This window comes from Achroia grisella, unplaced genomic scaffold, assembly GCF_030625045.1.
Source record: "Achroia grisella isolate CSIRO2021 unplaced genomic scaffold, CSIRO_AGI_Agris_v1 utg770, whole genome shotgun sequence".
Classification (NCBI taxonomy): domain Eukaryota; kingdom Metazoa; phylum Arthropoda; class Insecta; order Lepidoptera; family Pyralidae; genus Achroia; species Achroia grisella.
Window position 1 is genome coordinate 3,140,365 of NW_026713016.1, and position 22,493 is coordinate 3,162,857.

The 22,493-nt window shown below is 34.5% G+C and overlaps 2 protein-coding genes across 3 annotated transcripts; one reads left to right on the top strand and one right to left on the bottom strand.

Annotated features, from left to right (window-relative positions):
• Nucleotides 1-680: 680 nt before the first annotated feature.
• On the bottom strand, nucleotides 681-11,390 carry LOC131850507 (cell division cycle 5-like protein). The gene is made up of 16 exons (XM_059200752.1): nucleotides 11,187-11,390; nucleotides 10,159-10,424; nucleotides 9,375-9,505; nucleotides 8,696-8,855; nucleotides 7,977-8,145; nucleotides 7,277-7,411; nucleotides 6,335-6,498; nucleotides 5,501-5,659; nucleotides 4,914-4,989; nucleotides 4,698-4,790; nucleotides 3,805-3,973; nucleotides 2,592-2,780; nucleotides 1,950-2,155; nucleotides 1,535-1,697; nucleotides 1,196-1,335; nucleotides 681-850 (listed from the first exon to the last, which is right to left on the bottom strand). Exons 1-16 carry the CDS (start codon nucleotides 11,229-11,231, stop codon nucleotides 710-712), a joined length of 2,406 nt encoding a protein of 801 aa, XP_059056735.1. The 5' UTR covers nucleotides 11,232-11,390; the 3' UTR covers nucleotides 681-709.
• A 359-nt stretch (nucleotides 11,391-11,749) lies between these two features.
• Nucleotides 11,750-16,199, top strand: LOC131850504 (membrane-associated protein Hem). Of its 2 annotated transcripts, none has more exons than XM_059200749.1 (2): nucleotides 11,750-12,030; nucleotides 12,530-16,199. In XM_059200749.1, exon 2 carries the CDS (start codon nucleotides 12,533-12,535, stop codon nucleotides 15,896-15,898), a length of 3,366 nt encoding a protein of 1,121 aa, XP_059056732.1. In that variant the 5' UTR covers nucleotides 11,750-12,030; nucleotides 12,530-12,532; the 3' UTR covers nucleotides 15,899-16,199. The 2 variants fall into 2 exon arrangements, with proteins under 2 accessions (XP_059056732.1, XP_059056731.1); XM_059200748.1 differs by having other exon boundaries at nucleotides 11,750-11,952.
• The last annotated feature ends 6,294 nt before the right edge of the window (nucleotides 16,200-22,493 follow it).

Consider the following 22,493-nt stretch of genomic DNA (forward strand, 5'->3'; position numbering starts at 1 on the left):
TTACATACTCAGTATCATTTGCTGGATCAGTCATGCCACATTATATTCGTATTTCTATCAATCTTTTAAACACACATTCATTCTAATAACCTTATCCATAAAAATGAAAAATCAAGAATGAACCATATTAATCAATTATTTTATGTTCTACCAAATTAAGAATTTGGTTCGAAATAAAGAAATGAGTGAAAGAAACACTAATAGATAAAATATGGCCTTATTAGTAAAGTTTTAAAATCGACGTATTTGTAATTAATTAGAGACAAGTTGCAAACTGTACAACTTAGCTTGCATCTGCAACTTTAAAATGGTTCATAGTAAATCGTAAATCGAGAATTGTTAATACATCGTTACAAAATTAGTGTCTAGGTCGATTTTCTGAATAAGGGATAGGGATTTTATTAACTTTATTCTTGATAATACAATAAGTACGTCTTAGGTAACTTTTCGGAATACACTAGCGGCTTGTTTCGTCTTTGTCTCGGTAGAAAATATACATAATATATAGCCTATCTTCATCTGGAGTAATGCTGAAAAAAGTTCTGAAACAGTCCAGTAGGTTCGGAGATTACCCTTCATATAAACTATCTCTTCATTAGTGTGAGGTCATATAAAGGACAACATTGAATTTGTACTCAATTCTCAATTGCCGTAAGATGCATTATAATATTTTAATGACTTTAAGTATCATTCCATAAAACTATAAAAACTATTCTTCGACAGCCTTTAGATCTGTTCCTTTTATTTGTTTTCCTTTGTGAAGTTCCTCTAGTTCTGTTTGAAGTTCGCCGTAACGTTTCTGTAATTGTTTTTCACGATCCGTTTGACGATTCACGTCTTCTGTTAATGACTGCAAAAAAATAATCATTCAATCATTATTTATACCATCGAAAACAGGCGAGCAACAAATTCTGACTTGATTGAAAAACACACTAGATAAACATATTTATATTCTTTATACATCTAAAATATGCATCCTATTAAAGCGGTGAAAAAATTTATCAAACATTCTGGAATACCTTCCACCCATAAATTGTGAAAATTAGCATACAATTTGTAATGTTAATAATATACCTATATTAGAAACAAAATGTCCATGTGAGCACACATATCAAAGTATCCCTAAATTATTTTAATATGTATTTTCTGAGTGCAAAAAAAAATACATTTCTACCAATAGATTCATATCGATTACCTCTATTCTTCTTGGAATGGCCGCTTTCTCCTGTTCCGCTAAAAACTTGAAAGTAGAAAGCTCCAGATTAGACTGCTCTATCTGATCTTGTAATTCTTGGAATTGCTTTATTAATGAAGCAGCACGACTCTGGTAACCGCCTACAAACAAAATAATCCAATAAATTATGTTTATTCAAACCCAATATATGTTTAGGTGACAGAATTTATGTTAATATACATGCTTTGTATCTACGGAGGCATAAAACCTTAGTCTTGTGGAATGGCAACACTACCACAGGCTTCACATGATGACGTGATACCTGTGATACTGTTCTGGTTTACATAAAAAAAAAATTACCTGTGAGCACTCGAAGTCTCTTCTCCATTTTCGAGCATTTTTTAGCTTCTTTTGCCATGTGATTTCTATTCTGTTCTAACCTCTTCTCAGCTGATTCTAACCTATCCTTCTTGCTGGCCAAGTTGGCACGTGTGTATCTATTTTGCCCTGGGAGAAACAAAACCTAAAAATACAAATGAAAAAGCATATGACTTTAGTTATTGATAGTTTTCTACCAATTGTGTAATATTAATTTCACAGTTCATTATCAAATAAACTACACTTGTTATGAATATGTAGTATTCATAATAAGTGTAGTTTATTTGACTTAACCAACCTAAAGTTTTACTCAACAACGACTCTACCTTTGACAAAACAAATATATCATTATTTACTTATTAACGTAATACAAGCTTCATTAAAACCGTATATCTACCTGTGCTAAACACTCTTCCCATACTTGTGTGTACGCATCTATACTGAGGTCTCCATGTCCCATACCGGCCTTCACTACCTCTATTTCCTTTTTGAGCTCTTGTTTAGCGGCCGTCAGTTCTTCAGCAGTGAAATCCTCATAGGGATGTTGCTCTAAGTACGCTAAGTGTGATGCTTGTAATTGCACAGCTCGCTTTTTGTCCACACCTGTTTGAATATATTAGATATCTATAAGTTAAAGCTTTGCCAGAGAAGAACACATTTGCTGAATATTTTCTTCTCTGGTCTGGAAAACAGTCTCTATCTAATTTTGCGTAATGATTCTTCGCCTAAATATATATAACGATCAGTTTGCTATACAGTATATTTTAACAATTAGGCGGATCCTAGAGCAATGCAAAAAAATGTTTGTTCTTTGGTGCATAAACAACGCAACGTGACTGTAGTACTGTATCTTATCAACATTTTACGTACATTTATAAGATGATTTTACAATGAATGGAGGATAACTTAACGACAGTAAACCATTAGTACCTCGTTGCGTAGACCTACTATTGCATAGTTCCAATTAACAATGTTTTCTTATGTTTACTATATACGTCATACTACATCGCAAGAAATTTGCAGTTGCTACTTAACAGACCTAGTGGGGGGTCTCGCAGCGCGTCATAATGCAGCATGGTAACCATCTCTGCCTTCAGCAGCTCCTCGGCCTGCTGCAGAGGCGTGAGAGTGCTCCCGGCGCCGCCCCGCACTACGGCTCCGTTCACGTCCACCGGCCGCGCGCAGCCTCGCTGTACAGCCGTCGAACGTAATGCCAGTTCTGCCAAACCTGCAAAACAGTTATTAACAGTAAAGAAATATTTCGGAGACTTCAAAACAATAGCTATTTAACTATCATTTGACAAGTGTTAAATCTTTAATACTAAGTATTTTTAGTAGATATCTTTGTAAAAAATGAACCTTTGTTCAAAATTTCAGTAGATAGAAATCGGGCGGCAAGTCTTCGAAATGTCCATCAGTACACAGAGCAATTAACACTTTTTTTTATTACAGTTATTATATTATCCTTTATATTTTATATCCAAGCTATTTACAAAGGCGAAATAGTTTGTATTACGCCGCAGTTTTATAAAAAAAATTCAAAACAAAGCGGGCTTGCATATGCGGGCAGAACTTTTAAAATCGTCCTTTGCATACAATTGCACGCAAACAGGTCTTGGAAAATTGGATGTAGCTTTCAACAAGCGATAATTTGATAACAAGTGTCTTATGCCTGTGGCAGTGCACACAGAGTAGCACATCACGGCAATTTTATTTTGACATATGGTCCGTGTTCTTATTAGGTTGTTTCTTTATATCATTATGCTGTAAGTACATGGTAGTTTAAAATTCGTGGCTATATGTGGCCGGAGTACACGCCACATGGATACCCCATGAATGAATATTAGTTGATACTAATGTCGTCGATGCGCTAAAGCTTCATACCATCGAGATGAAAATGTTGCGATGGTCTGGTGGAGTCACGAGACTATGTAGCGTGCGAAATGAATACATCCGCGGTAGTTTCAAAGTGGCCCCAATAACGGACAAATTTACCGATAGCCGTCTCAGATGGAATTTATTTTATTTATTAGAAACCAACGGCGTTACAATTTAATTTACATTAATGTATGTTGTAATACTGACCGCAAAAGAGGTAGAGGACGTCCTCCAGTCACTCGGTGGACCGGCGCGAGCGAGCTCATCAACCCGGGACGAACCGTCCCGGCGCCGAAAAATCAGGAGAGCCGACCGCATAAAGCGGGACAGGGCTAAGAGGATCGTTCGTCTTAAGAAGAAGAGTGGGTACTGACGTCGTTCGTCTCGGTCCCGCAGCCGGCGCGCGTCGACGTCGGCCTGGTCGAGGAGCGGCGCGGGCGCGGGGGCGGCGGCGGCGGGGGGCGCGGGCGCGGGCACCACGATCTCGTAGTCGTTGCGCGGCGCCGGCAGCCCGCCCAGCGCGCTGCGGACCGACGCCACAGCCTGCCGCCGCACGCGACGCACACTTATTATCTTACTAGCCCTACCCGCGGCAACGTTCGCGCCGCGCTCGCATAGGAAGCCTCAGCCTTTGTTACTCTTTCACGGGAAAACTGCTGAGCGTATTTTGATGAAACTTTACAGTGATATAGCTCCATAATATAATAGGCTATAAATTTCACGCGGGTGAAACCGCGGGTGCGGCTATTAGTAATATAATATCCTAGGACGATTCACACTCCGCGCACAGAATTACACTTATCGTCTTGCTTTTTATCTAAATCTGTATATGGCGGTTTTCTATGTACATATATTAAGTAATAATATTCTACAAGATCTGCTTAACTTGACTCGATGGAACTGTGAAAGTTGTCCTAAGATAACATTGTAATTATAATGAATAACATAGTGTCATGTTATAATGTTGTAGAAATAAATGTAATCTTCGCTAAATAACAGTACATACATTTTATAAAACATTCTACATATCTATAAAATGATATAAATAATATAATTAAATCAAGTCATATATTCTAATAGATATAGGTATATCATATCCCAGCACAATATCCAGAAGTAACTCATAACAAAAAATTTAAGCAAATATGTATGGTAAAATGGAAGAATTTTTTTTGTAATAACGAACAATTTATAACAACCCTTAGTAAATATGACATTTACAATATATATGTATCTTCCAGATTGAATTTAAGAGTCGTTATATTACCTGTTTTTGCAACTGATTCGCCATTTGAGGAGTGTCACCGGCGCTCAACCGATCTTCAGGATTAATGCTTAACTTGTCCCGCAATCCTGGCGTCTGTAACACAAAACAAATTGTTAACAGCATAATCTAACAATACAATGCTATAATAACAAAATTACTTTTAACACTAAAAATATTTAATACTAAAGTCATTGGGATCGCAACAGCTGTACTTACCATTAGTGCCGACTGTCCTGTTGCCTGACTGGGTGTATTAAAGCTCCCTGGTGTAGACACTTCGCTGCGAGTTGATCTAAAATTTAAGAAATATATAAGAAAATAGCTAATTTCATTACTATTCTACATGTCTTTCAGTTTGGCAACCCTTAAAGAATTGGTACTGAACTTGGACTTCAAGGATCGGCCCTTCACAATTAACTCTACAGATCTTAAATAGTATAACATATTTTATATTCTAATACCTCTAGTTCATAATTTATATACATCATTATAAATGTAATTATACAAATTAGCGGTATGTCAGTAGGCTCATCACTATGTCACATGTTTCAGCAAAACATGGACATGTCAAGTGTTGGATTCACCACAACGTCGACAGTTGATAATGCCTCCAATTATCCCAATTAGGATAACAGCTGTGAAGATATTGTTTCGTTATCACAATTAACTTTAGTTCTGACATCTCTACTTAAAATCTATCATCAATGGTAATGTAACAGTTGTTCAGCATACAACATTTATCTGAAGAGAGTGCCGAGCGGATTTAACATCTACAAATCACGTAAATCAGAACAAATATTTACCTAAAGGGAGTGGCGAGGACAGTGTTGGGCGTAGCTACAGCCTGCGCGTGTGGTAATGCTCCCGAGAAGTCCGATTGTTGCAGAGGCGTATTAAGACCGCCCTTCAACGGTGTATCCACGTGCGTCAGTGCCATCACGTTCTGCGCCTCCATCAGGATTCTGACAGTTTCAACACAGTAAATTACATATATGCAGAGTGCAAACTTCTGTGAAACAGCTGGTGTTCTATCTTGAAACTACAAACAACTATTTCTATACAATATTTTTGTTCCAAGTGGCTTGGTTTGTAAGCAGTTTTGGTAAAAGGTCAGGTTGTGAATTTACTGATATCACATCTTAATTCTAAGGAATAACAAGGCATCACAGGGGGGAAGGGGGTTAGTAATGTGGATTGATAACCCCATTGCTAGCAATGTACCATGTCAGGTCGACCTCCACGCGGTTCCCCCTGGAAACCATCGTGTTAAATTCCTGATGAATTTGCACGATGGGCTAACTGACCTGACCTCATGCTCATCTTATCATCCTCCACTGGTGCCCCGCTAGCGTAAACCGTTAGCGCAGGCGGGTGCACCATTCCATTATCAACCCAAAAAAAAAACAAGGCATCACATAATTGAAGTGAAGCCTGTGGTGATATTCCAGTGTAATATGATAATCTTGAATGAAAACTTGTTTTTTTTTTTAAATTACCTGATAAAAAAGCAAGTTTAGTTGCCATTCCATTTACATACAAACTCTGACGGTAAAACTTATTTTTTATAGAATTGTAGCTATTCCAGTTATATAAAAAAAACAAAAGTTGATGTTAGTGAGAAGGCTGCCATAGCTCACCTGTCCTGGTGGTGCGCGGGCGTCCGCAGCGCGGTAGCTGGCGCGGGCGTGAGCGCGTAGTCAGCCAGCAGCGCGTCCGTGGCGGCCTCCGCGTCCCCCGCACCGCCCGCGCCCGCCCGCGCCGCCTCCGACGCGCGGCCCAGCTTCACCACTTGCTGCAGCTCCTACCACACGTACCGGATTATCAGTAACGGGAGCTGAAGGTCCCATTGCTATCGATGTACCTTATTAGGTTTTTTTATGTTGATAATGGAATTTACCCGTCTCCGCTAACGTTTTACGCTGGCGGGGCACCAGTAGAGGACGATAAGATGAACATGAGGTCAGGCCAGACTATCGTGACAAATACACTAGAAATTTATCAGGATGAGTTTCGATTGGGAGGTCAAACTGACATAGTACATTGCTGAAAATGGAGTCAACCGCCCACATTACTAATATTCTATGATCTTGTCTTGGGTTGACTTCCTTAAGAATTCATCATGATGGTCCGTACTCGAGCTCATCCTATCATTCATTACTTGTACCCGCCAGTAAATAGTAAATAGTTCGCACCAATGGGTGCTCCATTCCATTTTAACTGATTTAAAACCACACTTTTATTACCAACGATTCTGCACCCCAGTCAATTGTGTTTGTAACGGGGAAGAGAGATTATTAGTAATACCACCTACCGATACTATTAATAACATTATAGCATTATGAACCTCCAAGACATATCTCCAAGAAAAATGGTTAATTAGTAATAATATTACTAGAATGGAATAATTGACTTTGATTTATATAACATTTACATATATAATTTAACAGTACATTAGTGTACCATCAGCTATACCACAATCATATAGTAATTATGTGTATATAATTGAATATATATGAATAGAAAATAAATTAAATACATCAATCCATGGATACATTGCCAATACAAATTTTAGAGCATACCTGATCAGACACTTGCGGCTCGGGTAGCACCAGCTTGCTACGTTTGCGCGCAGGCTGGTCACCCTGCAGCATTGCTTGTGGCACGTCATTTTCTTTCCGCTGCTTCAACTTTTGTTTATCTTTGCGTCGCTCCCTCTGTGTGATAAATCATAGTACAATAGTTTAGATCAGTGTTACTCATCCTTTTTTGTAGCATGCCCCATCTTAGCCTTAACATACATCTTCTTATATATAAAATTCTCGTGTCACAGTTTTCGTTCCCATACTCCTCCGAAACGGCTTGACCAATTCTCATGAAATTTTGTGAGCGTATTGAGTAGATCTGAGAATCGGCCAACATCTCCTTTTCATCCCCCTAAATGTTAGGGGTAGTCCATCCTTTTTTTTTATTTTAAGGCAAAACAACGTTTGCAGGGAACTAGTAACATATATATAAAAAAAATCTAATTATTCACGTAAGAAACTTAAATGATAGCTTTTAGGAAGAAATCACTAGGAAATTGTTAAGAAATCACAGGAAGTAGAAAACATATAATGAAAATTCAATTTCCAAATACTTTTAATAAAAGATTTTTCAATGTTAATTTATTATTGTAATTTAGTGAGATCCTTGAGCTTCAAGTTCTAATTTAGTTAACTTAGGCCTCAAATGTGCATGTTGTGAGACATAAACTTGTTATTATATAAAAAAACCTCCCACCTCTTCTTTCTCTGAATGCAGTTCACCATCAAGATGCTGTTGCCTCAAGCGTGAGAAATCAGGAGCCATTGGGTCCACTACTTCTGTTGAAGTATCATAGAAACCAGCTGCCGGTCGCTTCTCGAATGGAATTTCTGAGTTATAATCCACACCACGCTTCTTCTTCCGCCTAAATGGAGAACCAAATGATTTTGAATAAGTGTACATACTTATTTAATATATTTTACAATCACACAAAATATCTGGTTTTGCACAGGAACAACTATGTGAAACTAGGCAACAGGTATTGAATTGTTTCCTAAATTGTCCCAATTATGACAATAGAATCCAAGAACATAATATTAATATGACACAACAAAAATAATTGAGATGGCACATGACTTTGTTGTGTTGAGAGTGAATATAGATACATAGGTAGGAAAGGATAAAGTTAAAAATCCTACTAATACTATTATGTGTTTATATAAAAGTATGTTTTGTTTTATGGAAAGGACGAAAGATGTTTTCACCAGTGGACATCTTTCGGGCTTTCCATAACAAAGGCCTATCCCAAAAATCTTCTCGACGATCGGTCGGCTGATCACGTTTATATTGATCTCAAAGTAAATAAATTCAATTCGCAATGCTTTTTTAGTACTTTTTTATCATAATAAATTAAATGTGAGGCTCAAGTTACAGATAAACTACATACAGTTAATAAAATAGAAATGTTTATATACCTCATGGGCACAGCAATACCAGCAGCGCTCAGCTCACGTCGCTTCTGTAAAGCTGCCAGGCGGCGTGCCTCTTCCAATTGTTTTTCGCGCGCTTTCCTTTTAGCTTTTTTGCCCTGAGTGTTAGCAAGACGTGCACGTGCCTCGGACAGCATTTCCAATTCTGGTATATGATAATTAAACAATTAAATTAAATGGATACCATAAAGGAATTTTGAATAAAATGTATCATATATATATATAATAGAATAGAATAGAATACAATAGAATAGAATAGATAAATATTGTATGGCAGAGTGATTATTAATATGTTGACAGAGAAGTAAACTTAATGTTAAATTGTCCACTAATATATTATTTATGTAGGCTTCAATGATAGATGCATGAAGTAGAACATTGCATGAAATGGAAACATAGATGTATGCAAGAGAGAGAGATAACAAGTGGAAAAAACAAAAGAAGGAAGTAGAATGAAAAACAATAGAACAGAGTCGGAGAAATATATGGAAGATTGTTGACATAAGTAACTATTATTTGCTCCCACTATATCCCATATTCACTATTCTTGATGAGTCTTATGTGAAATTATTTGTATAAAGAATATATTGTATTACAGATATAGTAATATAAAAAAATACAGACAAAGTCATACGTAACAACTAGGATCCAATAGCATACTCACCATCTTCATCCATGTCTTTGGGATCAGGTCTGGCAGGTTTTGTTTCAGGATTTGGATCAATTTCACCAGGCTTCAGCTTGCGTGGGTCATCTCCCATATCATCTCCCTCTTCTTTCTTTTGAGCTTGGTCCCTAATAGTTTAACAATATGAAATCATAATAAGTTTGCTTATTGAGGTTCTCTTTGCATCTTCAAATAATTTTCTATATGTACTTGGTTACAACTTGGCAATTATAACAGCTTTATGGGGTTGTCTGCCATATGAGTGTCTAGCATACCATCACATATACAAGTCATCACAGCTACCAGAATCATTCAGAATTACATTGTAACAACTAAATACCAGTGGTATTTAGTAAGATCTACAAGAATCTACATTACAAACCATTGTATACTAGCAAAAGTGAATATTTATACAAATGTAACAAAATATATTGAAAAGATTTACAATTAAACAATATTTAAAAAATATGTAAAATGTGTTACATATTTTTTGATGAATATAATACTAAACCTATCTATAAATGTCCGTAATAACAAAATTGGTATGGAATAAGTAGGTAAGTAGCTCTTTAGTAGTAATGTAGTATAAGTATTCTGTTTTATTTATTCTGTATTATCTACAAATTCAAATTTGAATTTGAGTATATTCTGTTTTATACCACAGGATGAATGAAACAAATATAATAATAATGAATTCTAAATTGAAAAAGAATCATATTAAGTCAGTCTTCAATTAAAATATAGACAAATGCTCCACCTTTTACAAGGAAAAATAACTTACAGTAAATATTCATATCGCTCCAAACACTGTGCTGCTGTACGTCCAATGATAGGTGCTATGGTGCGCCACTGTGTTGGCATTAACTTGGCCAGATGTAATAATTTCTCATCCTCCTCCCGGGACCACTCAGTCTTCTTAATGCTCGGATCCAGCCATTCATACCACCTGGCTTTACACTGTTTAGCTGATTTTCGATGTAACAGTGAGGCAATACGTGACCACTGGTTTTTGCCATATTTCATAACAGCTGCTTTGAGAATTTCATCCTAAAGGAAGATATTAGTTATTATTACTTTATATTTATGATACTATCTACTCATCAATCAGATTATAGTATTGCCAATGATAGCAGGTAAGTAGAGAACACAAAAGAACCTTTATATAGAACTACAGGTTTTTTCAGTCAGTGAATATACATTTTTAAAAGCAATTTTTAAGATTGTATTCAGTACTGAAAATCATCTTAAAATCACATTTATATGCAATTATTCCATTGATAAGTATGTTTGTGTTTCAGCATCCCTAGGCTACTGTAACCATTTACTATCAGATGGGCTGTATGCTTGTTTGCCCCTACATAAGCTACATGAAGTTTTATTTGTATCAATTCATAAGTCTAACTCGCCTGCCGTAAGTCTACTCTATGGGAATGCATTCTCTGGTAATTATACTGTACGAAGGAAAAGCAAGGCATAACTGGATGTGGGGATAGGAACTTGTAAGGGAATATAAGTTGGTATATGGATGGAGGAAAAACTGGAGTTAGAGATATTTTTTTAAATGTAATTAAACAAGGAACATTACAGAAAATACATCATTTATGTAAATTTAGCAATATTTTCTAGCATCTAACAGTACATTTTACATGTATCTATTGGTAAGCGGGCGGCTCTTTATTATCTAAGTATACAGAAGTACACATGTAACAAGTAAACTTAAGTAGAACACATGGAAAGGTTGATTCTTTAATAAAAATCATAACTAAAAAATTCATCATTTTTTTCTAAAGAAAATTGGTATTCACAAACCTCTGTGTTGCGCCACACGCCGCCCTTTATCATAATTCGCGGCATGGTGAGTTTGGTTGATAAACTGTATTAATACGACTTAGGCAACCTCAATAATATGGTTTACAAGATATCTAGTATCCGTTAAATAAATCGATAGTAATAAAGAAATAATTTCACATTAGCCGACAAAGTCAAGTAAAAGATTAAAAAATATTTATAAGGAACTACAGACTGCAAGGAATAGATAACAGTATACTACAGATACATTATGCATGACAGACATAGATCCACAAACGCTGAGTATGTTATAATTGTAAGCATAGTATACATAGTAGACATATATTCAGTTAATAAGCACTTATGTGATATATGTCTCTATTATAAATGTAATGTAGTTAGGACATGTTTTTATTGGAAGTAACGACTACAAATTGTACGAACAATACTGTTCAACGTATGATGTTTAACCTTACGTGGTCTGTGTTCGAAGCTTAAATGTCAAATCAATGTCACTAAACATAGGCGTTTGACAACTTGAGAGTCAAATACAGAGTAAGTTTATTTCTCTAAATTAATGGAGGCGTTAGTCGAAATAAATAAGACACTCCCTTTTCTTAAATCCTAAAAATTTATATTGCTACTCAACGTAAAGTAATGCCATATTTGTCTCTTATCGTACCGCCATAATTGTCACTACGTAATATACTTAGTGCCTACATTAAGTATGTATATTTTCCGTTGACCTGAGGTTTTTAAGCGTGTATTTCGTGCAACATTACGGATGGTATGATCTCAACCAATTATCAAATTTAAAAGCTTCCTTTTCATAATTTCGAAGACTCCCTAACTTCGAAATCAACAGGTCAGTGAAGAACTTGTGTTATTTTACAAACAAAACTAATTTATACGGAATTATACTAAATATTATTTATTTTCATTGGCCGTCAACTCTTGGAAGGGTAGAGGGGATAAGGAAGGAAATGTTTTATCTATTAGTAGCTGAGACCGCGACTGTGTACATGTAGTGTTGGAATAACATTAGTTTTAAGTTTATAAAATTTGTATTTCAAAAGAGTTTAGAATGAAACAAATATTAGATTTTAAGTCCAGTTTACGACTCATTAGTGAAACCACATCCGATCGGATAAGCCCTTTTTTCATTAGCGCATAAATGCACACTCACATTTTTTTTACATTACTGTTATGGTTTCTATTACATTGATAAAGTTTCCCAGTAATAGTGTTTGTCATATGCAGACTCATCAGTTTAATTTTAATTACATGTATGAATTTATTAATAATGTTCTAAATACAAAATCATCTGTTAGACTGTTAATTATTATGTTGATCTTTGTTTTCAGGAAATGTCATTATCAAGATCAGTTCATGTCAGCCAGCAAAAGCTGGCTGAAAAATTAATATTATTGAATGATCGCGGCATTGGCATGTTGACAAGAATATACAATATCAAGAAGGCATGTGGCGATGCTAAGTCCAAACCAGCTTTCTTATCAGACAAGGCATTGGAATCCTCCATAAAACAAATTGTCCGTAAATTCCCAAACATTGATTTTAAAGGACTTCAGGTTATAACAAATATTCGTAATGAAATTATAAAATCTCTTTCATTGTACTACTACACTTTTGTTGACCTCCTCGACTTCAAGGATAATGTTTGTGAAATTCTGAATGTTGTAGATTCTTGTCAAGTAAACTTGGACTTGACAATGAACTTTGAATTGACAAAGAATTACTTAGACTTAGTTACAACTTATGTGTCTTTGATGGTTCTTTTGTCTCGAGTAGAGGATAGAAAAGCAGTCTTGGGTTTATTCAATGCGGCACATGAAATGGTTCATAATCAAATAGATCCTAATTTCCCTCGGTTAGGACAGCTAATTGTAGATTATGATGCACCACTAAAAAAGCTATCTGAAGAATTTGCCTGTCATCAAAAACCATTAATGTCTGCATTGAATTCACTGTTTCATGTATATCCTGCAAGAAATCTCACAGCAGAACACTGGAGATCTGAGCAGAAGCTCAGTCTGGTAAGCAATCCAGCTCATCTTCTAAAACCATCAGAAACAAATACAATGTCATGTGAATATTTGTCATTGGAGTCCCTGGAAAGATGGATTATATTTGGTTTCTCACTCTGTCACCAAATGCTGCAGCAAGAACGGTGTAACAAAATGTGGGTTAGTGCTTTAGAGTCTGGGTGGGTCTTAGCACTCTTTCGTGACGAGGTGATCTATATTCATAGTTACATACAAGGCTATTTTGATGGAATCAAGGGGTATGGGAAGAAAGTGTCAGAGGTTAAAGATTGTTATCATCATGCTGTGCAGAAAGCAGGTTACAAACATAGGGAGAGGAGAAAATTTTTAAGGACAGCACTAAAAGAGTTGGGGCTCATATTGACTGACCAGCCTGGTTTATTGGGACCTAAAGCTTTGTTGATTTTTATAGGACTTTGCTATGCAAGAGATGAAGTATTTTGGCTATTACGTCATAATGATAATCCTCCTCAAAAGGTTAAGGGCAAATCAACAGAAGATCTCGTTGATAGGCAGCTACCAGAACTACTATTCCACATGGAGGAGTTGAGAGCTCTGATGCGTAAGTACAGCCAAGTTATGCAGAGGTACTATGTGCAGTATTTGTCAGGCTATGATGCTGTTGCCTTGAATCTAATGATACAAAATTTACAAGTCTGTCCTGAAGATGAAAGTATAATACTGGCTTCTTTATGTAACACTGCTGCCAGCTTAAGTGTTAAACAAGTTGAAGATAATGAAATATTTGACTTCAGAGCATTTCGTTTAGATTGGTTCCGTTTACAAACATACACATCATCAGTAAAAAGTGGTTTCCATCTTGGAGAACACAGAGAGTTAGCCCAATTTATTGACAAAATGGTTTTCCATACTAAGATGGTGGACAATTTAGATGAAATAATGGTAGAGACCTCTGACTTGTCACTATTTTGTTTTTACAATAAAATTTTTGAAAGTCAATTTCATATGTGTCTTGAATTCCCTGCACAGAATCGTTACATTATAGCTTTTCCACTTATATGTAGCCATTTCCAAAATTGTACACATGAATTATGTCCAGAAGAAAGACATCACATAAGAGAAAGAAGTCTCTCTGTTGTTAACATATTTTTAGATGAAATGGCTAAAGAAGCTAAAAATATTATCACAACAATTTGTGATGAACAGTGTACAATGAGTGATAAACTCCTTCCAAAACATTGTGCCCAAACAATCGCAAATAGGAAGAAAAAGGACAAGAATAAAAAAAATGTGATTGAAATTGTAAAACCAGGTGCTGAAAGTTATAGAAGAACAAGAGAGGAACTAACCACCATGGACAAACTGCATATGGCTTTGACTGAACTTTGTTATGCCATAAACTATTGTGTTAATGTCAATGTATGGGAATACACATTTGCACCTCGTGAATATTTAAACCAACACTTAGAGAATAGATTCTCTAAAGCATTAGTTGGCATGGTGATGTTTAATCAAGACACTAGTGAAATAGCTAAGCCATCAGAGCTGTTGGTTAGTGTTCGTGCATACATGAATGTATTGCAAACAGTTGAGAATTATGTACATATAGACATAACAAGAGTATTCAATAATTGCCTTCTGCAACAAACACAGAATATGGACAGTCATGGTGAAAAAACTATAGCATCATTATATACACAATGGTATTCAGAGATTCTGCTGAGAAGAGTTAGTGCTGGAAGTATTTGTTTTTCAATGAACCAAAAGGCATTTGTGAGTTTATCAGCTGAAGGTGCAATTCCATTTAATGCTGAAGAGTATTCGGACATCAATGAACTGCGTGCTTTAGCTGAATTGATTGGGCCGTATGGCATGAAGCTAATGAGCGAAACCCTAATGTGGCATATTGCAAGTCAAGTTCAGGAGCTGAAGAAGTTGGTTGTTCAGAATAAGGAAGTGCTTCAAATGCTACGAACCAACTTTGACAAACCTGAAATCATGAGAGAACAATTCAAAAGGTTACAACATGTTGATAATGTATTGCAAAGAATGTCAATAATTGGTGTTATTTTGAGTTTCCGTCAAATCGCTCAAGAGTCACTATTGGATGTTTTGGAAAGACGTATTCCATTTTTAATTAGTTCAATTAAGGACTTCCAGCAGCAGTTGCCCAGTGGTGATCCTATGCGAGTTATATCCGAGATGTGTTCAGCAGCTGGTCTGGCTTGTAAAGTAGACCCAACATTAGCAACTACGTTACGCCAGCATAAAGCAGAATCAGATGAAGAGGAGCACCTAATTGTCTGTCTATTAATGGTTTTTATAGCAGTATCATTACCAAGACTGGCGCGCAGTGAGAGTTCATTTTATAGAGCATCTTTGGAAGGTCATGCAAATAACATACATTGCATTGCTCCAGCCGTCAATCATATATTTGGTGCACTATTCACTATATGCGCACAAGGTGACATTGAGGATCGTATGAAGGAATTTCTAGCATTGGCGTCGTCTTCTTTATTACGGCTAGGTCAAGAAACTGATAAAGAAGCTATAAAAAATAGAGAATCGGTTTATCTGCTTCTAGATATGATTGTTCAGGAATCACCGTTTCTAACAATGGATCTACTAGAATCATGTTTTCCATACGTACTGATACGTAATGCTTATCATGAAGTTTATAAGCAAGAGCAAATGTTATTACATTCATAATGAATTCATTTTTATAAAATGTATTTTATGAAATATAACAATAATATAGTGATATAATTTTATTAGTATAAGCTAATGCTTCACTTTTATATGCATCGTCGAGGACATACAGAATGAAGTAATTCTCTTCTTTGTGAACATCGGGGATATCTATAGTGGATTCTTATTTCCAATATTACTAAAATTAGCATTTAGCTAGTGTATATTATTGAGATATTAATATGATTTTCTTCTAAAGCAATTCCAGAACTTAGTATTTCGAAGTAGGAAGAATTGGTAATTTGAAAACATCGTTTATTTTGCTAATTAATAAATAAATTATTAAGCTTTAAAAGACTGGCAAACTGTTTATATCGTTTGATTGTGAATACACAAACCTTATTGTAGAAGTTATATTATTTATGAATAGTGTTAAGAATAAATTTAATTTCTTTGCTTATTCTCATGTTTAGTATTCTCTTATAATTTTAAACTAAGAATTAATTATCGATATATGAAAAATTATTACGAATATTATTTTAAATTAAGAATAAATCCAGAGTAATAAATATTTGCGTCAAGTTTTGAATATACTTTTGTAAGTAGGTAGTCTTAGTTATCTAAAAGTATACAATGCTATGACATGTACTGGCCTATAAAACCAATTTGGAATTTAAGGGGATAACCTCTACGTAAGTTTTATGTTTTATATATATACATAATTGTCACAAAGTTAAGATTATAGGCATCAAGATGGGTGGAGTCTTCAGATTCTACTGTCGTAGTAGGGCTATAAAGAATAGGAAATAGTAATTGGCACATTCCTCATTGCATTATTAAATAAAAATGTTTATCCCACATGACAGTATTGTATAATTACTAGTAGGACAAATGTTGTATTAAGGCAGTAGATTAGAAATCATAGATGTATGCACAATATTTATTTAATTCTTTTTAATTTTAGATAACATAGGTACACTTTGACATTTGTGTATTCTTAAACAATAGAATAACTTTATATATTAACACATTTTGTATGTTCTAACTTAACATTTTTCATGTTTTCTGAAACATTACGATCACACTTCTAATGGAGTTATCTATTGACGCACAGATCACGATTTTGGGATAAATATTTTAAATGTACTTTGTTCTATACAAATTATTTAGCCCGTTTTCCAATTATCAACAATTTTGTACATTGTATTTACATATACCAATTATCTACATGTTTAATAAAAAATATACTTCATACATTTGTTTTCTTTTAAAATAATATTATTTAGTAGTACCACAGATAACATAATATTACATACAGATACCCCATCCCATACAAGAAAATGGTTCCTTCCTAACTCGGGCTATTCTTCGGGCTATTTTATTTCGCCACCGTAGCCGCTAGATGTCGCTAGATCTGAAGCAGTTCGGATTACTAGTGGGTGCTTAGTAACAAAGCATGAAAATAGATGGCAGTCAATTCAGTCTACATGACATCTGTTTTGCAAAGATATGTATATAATAGATATGTAGGTAACTGTATCGTGTACCTCATTAGGGACGATTCAAGATTCAATGTAAATGTGTAGGTATAATATCGTTAGCCGACACTCTGCAGATATGGCTTATGTGTCAATGTATATACCTATTATGTTATGGTTTATTTTACATTCCATGCCTATTTTTTTAATATGTTGTAACGCGTCTGCGCTATACCTACGTATAGCCTGATACGTTTATACTCGTACGTATCAAAATCGGGCTATACGATTTTTTATTTCAATCATTATATGTATGAGACTGATTTTAGCTACAATTAATTTACTGGTATATACCTCATGTACTCTACGATGTACCCCTCTTTTACCTAATGAGAATTCCGCTATATCTTATATATAAATTTTGTATCACAGTGTTAGTTGCCATATTTCTCCCACATTTTGATGAAATTTGATATGTATACTTGCCAGGTCTGAGGTAGGGTTGTTATCTATTTTTTAAACCCCTAAGTCACAGGGGTGGCCTACCCCGAAAAAATATTTTTTTGTATTATGGACAATTTTTTATTTATTTATAATGTTACATTGAAAATACATACACGCCTAAATTTTCACCCGTCTTTCACCAACCCCTATTTTTAATAGCGATATTCTTACAAATATTATAAATGCTAAAGTAACTCAGTCTGTCTGTTTGTCTCGCTTTCACGCCAAAACTACTGAACTGATTTAATTGAAATTTGGTAGACAGATAATGTAGACCCTGAGAAAGGCTACTTTTTAATGCGAAAAAGTATTGAAAGGGGAAATGAAAGGCTATATGAGGATATCGTAATTTTTAAAGTCAGATCTTGTAAGATTAAGTGAACAGGGTCGGTCTAGGTTTTTCATTATTACAAATGTGTAACGGGGTAACACGTTATTTAGTGCGAAATTGTGTATATTACAATAAAATTTAACGAGAAAATATTATAATGATGTCACTTCGACACTCATTGCCTTACTACTATATCGTCCGTTGGTCGCGAACTTTCTGGAAACACGAGAGGCGCGCTCCTATTGGTCGGTCGGCGTAGATGAGTAGATGAGGTAGACGAGTCTCACGGCGCCGCAGCGTAAGTACTTACTATACATACGTAGTATACATATGGGTGTTACAAATGTTTTTATTACGAGTAATATTACTCTGTTATCTAAGCAAGTAATGTGTGCTTATTTTGAACTTGATAACATTCTGAATTACTCGTATATCTTTCAATATCTTTAGCGGTATAAACCAGGTTATGTACTACTACTAGTATTGTTAGTGAGGGATAAAGTTGACGAACAAAAATAAAACAATATTCGTATTAAAAATATATTCATCTAATATTTTTGGCATTATTTTTAAGTTTCTTTCAAATACAAGGGGTCTGACATGTGGTGTTATGTACCTACATTAAAAGATACTTTTTGAAATGTATGAATGTATGTACCTACATTAAAAGATAATTTTTGAAATGTATGAAATGTATGTACCTACATTAAAATATCATTTTTGAAATGTATGAGATGTATGAAAAAAATGTATGTACCTACATAAAAAGTTCATTTTTGAAATGTATGAAATGTATGAAAGAAATGTATGTACCTACATTAAAAGATAATTTTTGACATGTATGAAATGTATGAAAGAAATGTATGTACCTACATTAAAAGATAATTTTTGCATTGTATGAAATGTATGAAAGTAATGTATGTATGTATCTTTTAATGTAGGTAACATTAAAAGATAATTTTTGACATGTATGAAATGTATGTAACTACATAAAAAGTTCATTTTTGAAATGTATGAAATGTATGAAAGAAATGTATGTATGTACCTACATTAGAAGATAATTTTTGACCTGTATGAAATGTATGTACCTACATTAAGATATAATTTTTTAAATGTATGAGATGTATGAAAGAAATGTACCTACATTAAAATATGATATTTTAAATGTATGCACCGTACAATAACAATACACGTTAAACATCATACCACAGAGTCATACGCAAGTTAAAAACAAACTGCTATGATATTAATGAGAAAGGAAAATCAACTTTATGGTATTCGAGTTAGGGTCGATTTCTCTCTTTTTTTTAAATACTATTTTAATCTTACCCGTTGCCAGTATTCGAAGACAGCTACGATTCGTACTCGATATTTTAAATTATTATGTAATCGATTTTTCAGTACAAATGTAAATAACCAACGACACTAATAATGTACTACTATATTCCGTTCTTTGAAACGGAACACTGCTATAATACAAAATAATGAAAATTTACTGTTCACAACGACTCATTAAAAGCATCATCGAATAATGCGCTGTAATAAAATCCTGTTATCGATTATTCAAAAAAATCGATAATACATGTATTTATTTTTAATATGACAACACTTCATACATAAGTATTATTGGAAATAGTATTACTTGCTTGTTCGGCTATTTTTAATTTACTTAAAAAATTTTTATATGTTTAATTTACAATAATAATATATTAAAGTGCTTATTATTGGAAAATATAAAAAAGACATTTAATTAGGCCGATACAAATGACGACAATGCCATCTATGAAAGCATTTTGAAAACATTGAGCCCCATATTAGCACTGATTAAAGTGTAATTAAGTACTGGAAAATAACAAAATGACTAAATATATGAAAATTACTTTTCTAAACGCATTATTTCATTTTAACATGTATATATAACTTTTAAAAATTGATTAAACATTTTTGAAAACACAGTTTTGTTTTTTAAAACGTTTGCAAAACTATGAAGAATTCCATCGATACCAATCACGCCATCTATATGCCACTTTTAGCAATAATAATGGCTACTTCCTCATTGAGTGCCACTGGTAGTACATAGGGTGGAATCTTTAGTTGTTGGTTAGGATAGCAAGGGAGTGTGTATTTTCAAGAAAGTTACTTCATTAATTATTTAGTTGTGCATTCTTTCCAAGTTATTTGATTAACCGTAACTGACTTTAAAGGAGTTCTTACATTTTTCTTCTTTGGCCTGGATATTTTGTCTTGAGAAATAATACAACAAATGTTTTATGTAAAATTTATTGTTTTTTTATTTATTTTGAAATCACATGTTGTAACATTCATCTTGTTAATTAAAAATATTCACATTGTCATTTAAATAATCTAATGGTAGTCTAGCTTATTCTTAGGAGAAATAATGCCATTGAATACTACTAGTGATGGAAATTGTATGCTCCATCCATTACACGATTGGTCAAGTCACTCTACAACGGAAACATTACCCTCTCGGTTTACATACAAATATACAATTATATAGTATAATTACAAGAATTTGAATATTGTTTCGACATTCACTAATAAAATGGCATTAATATGGTATACTTATAAGACCGTCCCTTAATATAATTGTATAGAAACAATAAAAATACATCATGCTCTTTGGCTTGCACGACGGAAAGTAACTACGTAGTAGGTTTGATTGATAATAAAATCTCATTACCTATCAAAGAGATCATTACAACTGAAACATACAACAAAATACACGTCTGTCTGATACAAAATATGAGTGATTGTGATATGCAACTGGCATCCAGAAAGTAATTATCAAATTAATTGATCGTATAGATCGTATTTTTGAGCCATCTTTACGCACTAACTCATACACACAACTACTAAATAAAAATGCGTATTACAAAATTTCATTACCACAGCAGGAATGATTGATTTTCAGTCTAATAATATTTGATCATTTGGCAATACTGTTTAATTTTCATATTATATACTACTTAAAAATATAGTAAACGAATTTAATGAATACAAAAGTACATTAATTGCCTTAGGAAGACTAAATGCAAATTTCGAATTTGAGCCCACACTTTTTAGTAAACAATGAATAAATAATTGGGGTCATTATCAGATGGAAGGTAATTTGTGAGTAGTAGTAACAAAGGAATAGAAACACGAAATGGTATAATGGCACCTCGACATTCCACTTACGTTTACTTTAAATACATTAAAATAACTTTATATAAAAATTATCAACTTACGGAGATTCGAAGTAAAACCATGCAGTAAATCTATACAATACTAATACATCGGTATGAATATAAGTCATTTTTGTTTGATATTTTTACATCGTAACCTTTGTATACTTCTCCGTTTATATACAAAAATATACATAAATGTCCAGTTGTAGGAGCGACAACTCTATTATATTGAGTGTAAAATCGTCGGCCCAATGAACATCACGCCGCTATTCACTGTAATATTTTATTACGTTTTACAAAAATAATAGTTAATTTTATAGAACACCGTATCGCTCGTCGACCGAGACATGTTTTGAGCTCAGCACAAGTACTATTATATGGATTTTATTAGTATTGAGCAAACAATTTATTATCCTTGACGAGTCACGAAGAAAACGGTTATCGAATAGATTAAAATGAACGGATCCTGATTGCGTGGCCACATTAAATTGGCAACAGACTTAGCGAGTGGCGGGCCTTCAGTTTGTCCACAGTGTGTAGCTAGTTCTAAATAAGTCAAACCATGTTTTAAGTAAGTGCCATAACAATATAATATACAACATTTAAAATTAACAATTCTTAAAATTGTTGTCGGACTGCAATTTTTCTTGAGTGAAATTGTATCTTATAATTTGGTATAAACACGTCCAATGAGCAATGATGGTTGTTATGATACCGTCAGTCAATGATGATTGCTGTGATACCTGTCCATGATTGCTGACTTTGACATTTTTATAATTTTAATATATACCTCATTATTACGCTAGAAGCCAGTTCTTAAACAACAAATACCTCGGCCCTTGCACTGTGGATAACTTTGGCGATATCATACGTTTGATACTTCCACACCGTGGCCGCGCATTCAGTATTCGCTGAGAGCGGCGAGAGCACTCCTGCAACCTATATATCTGCTTGCGGTCGCTGCGGGTGCGTGACAGTGAGCGACTCGGGCGAGTGCAGCGTGATGGTGGTCTGCGAAGCCACCGTGACCGTCCGGGCGGCGTCCGCGTGTGCGGCGGCGGCGGGCGGCGGCGAGGCGCGGTACACGTACCCGAGCAGCAGCGGCACGCCCGGCG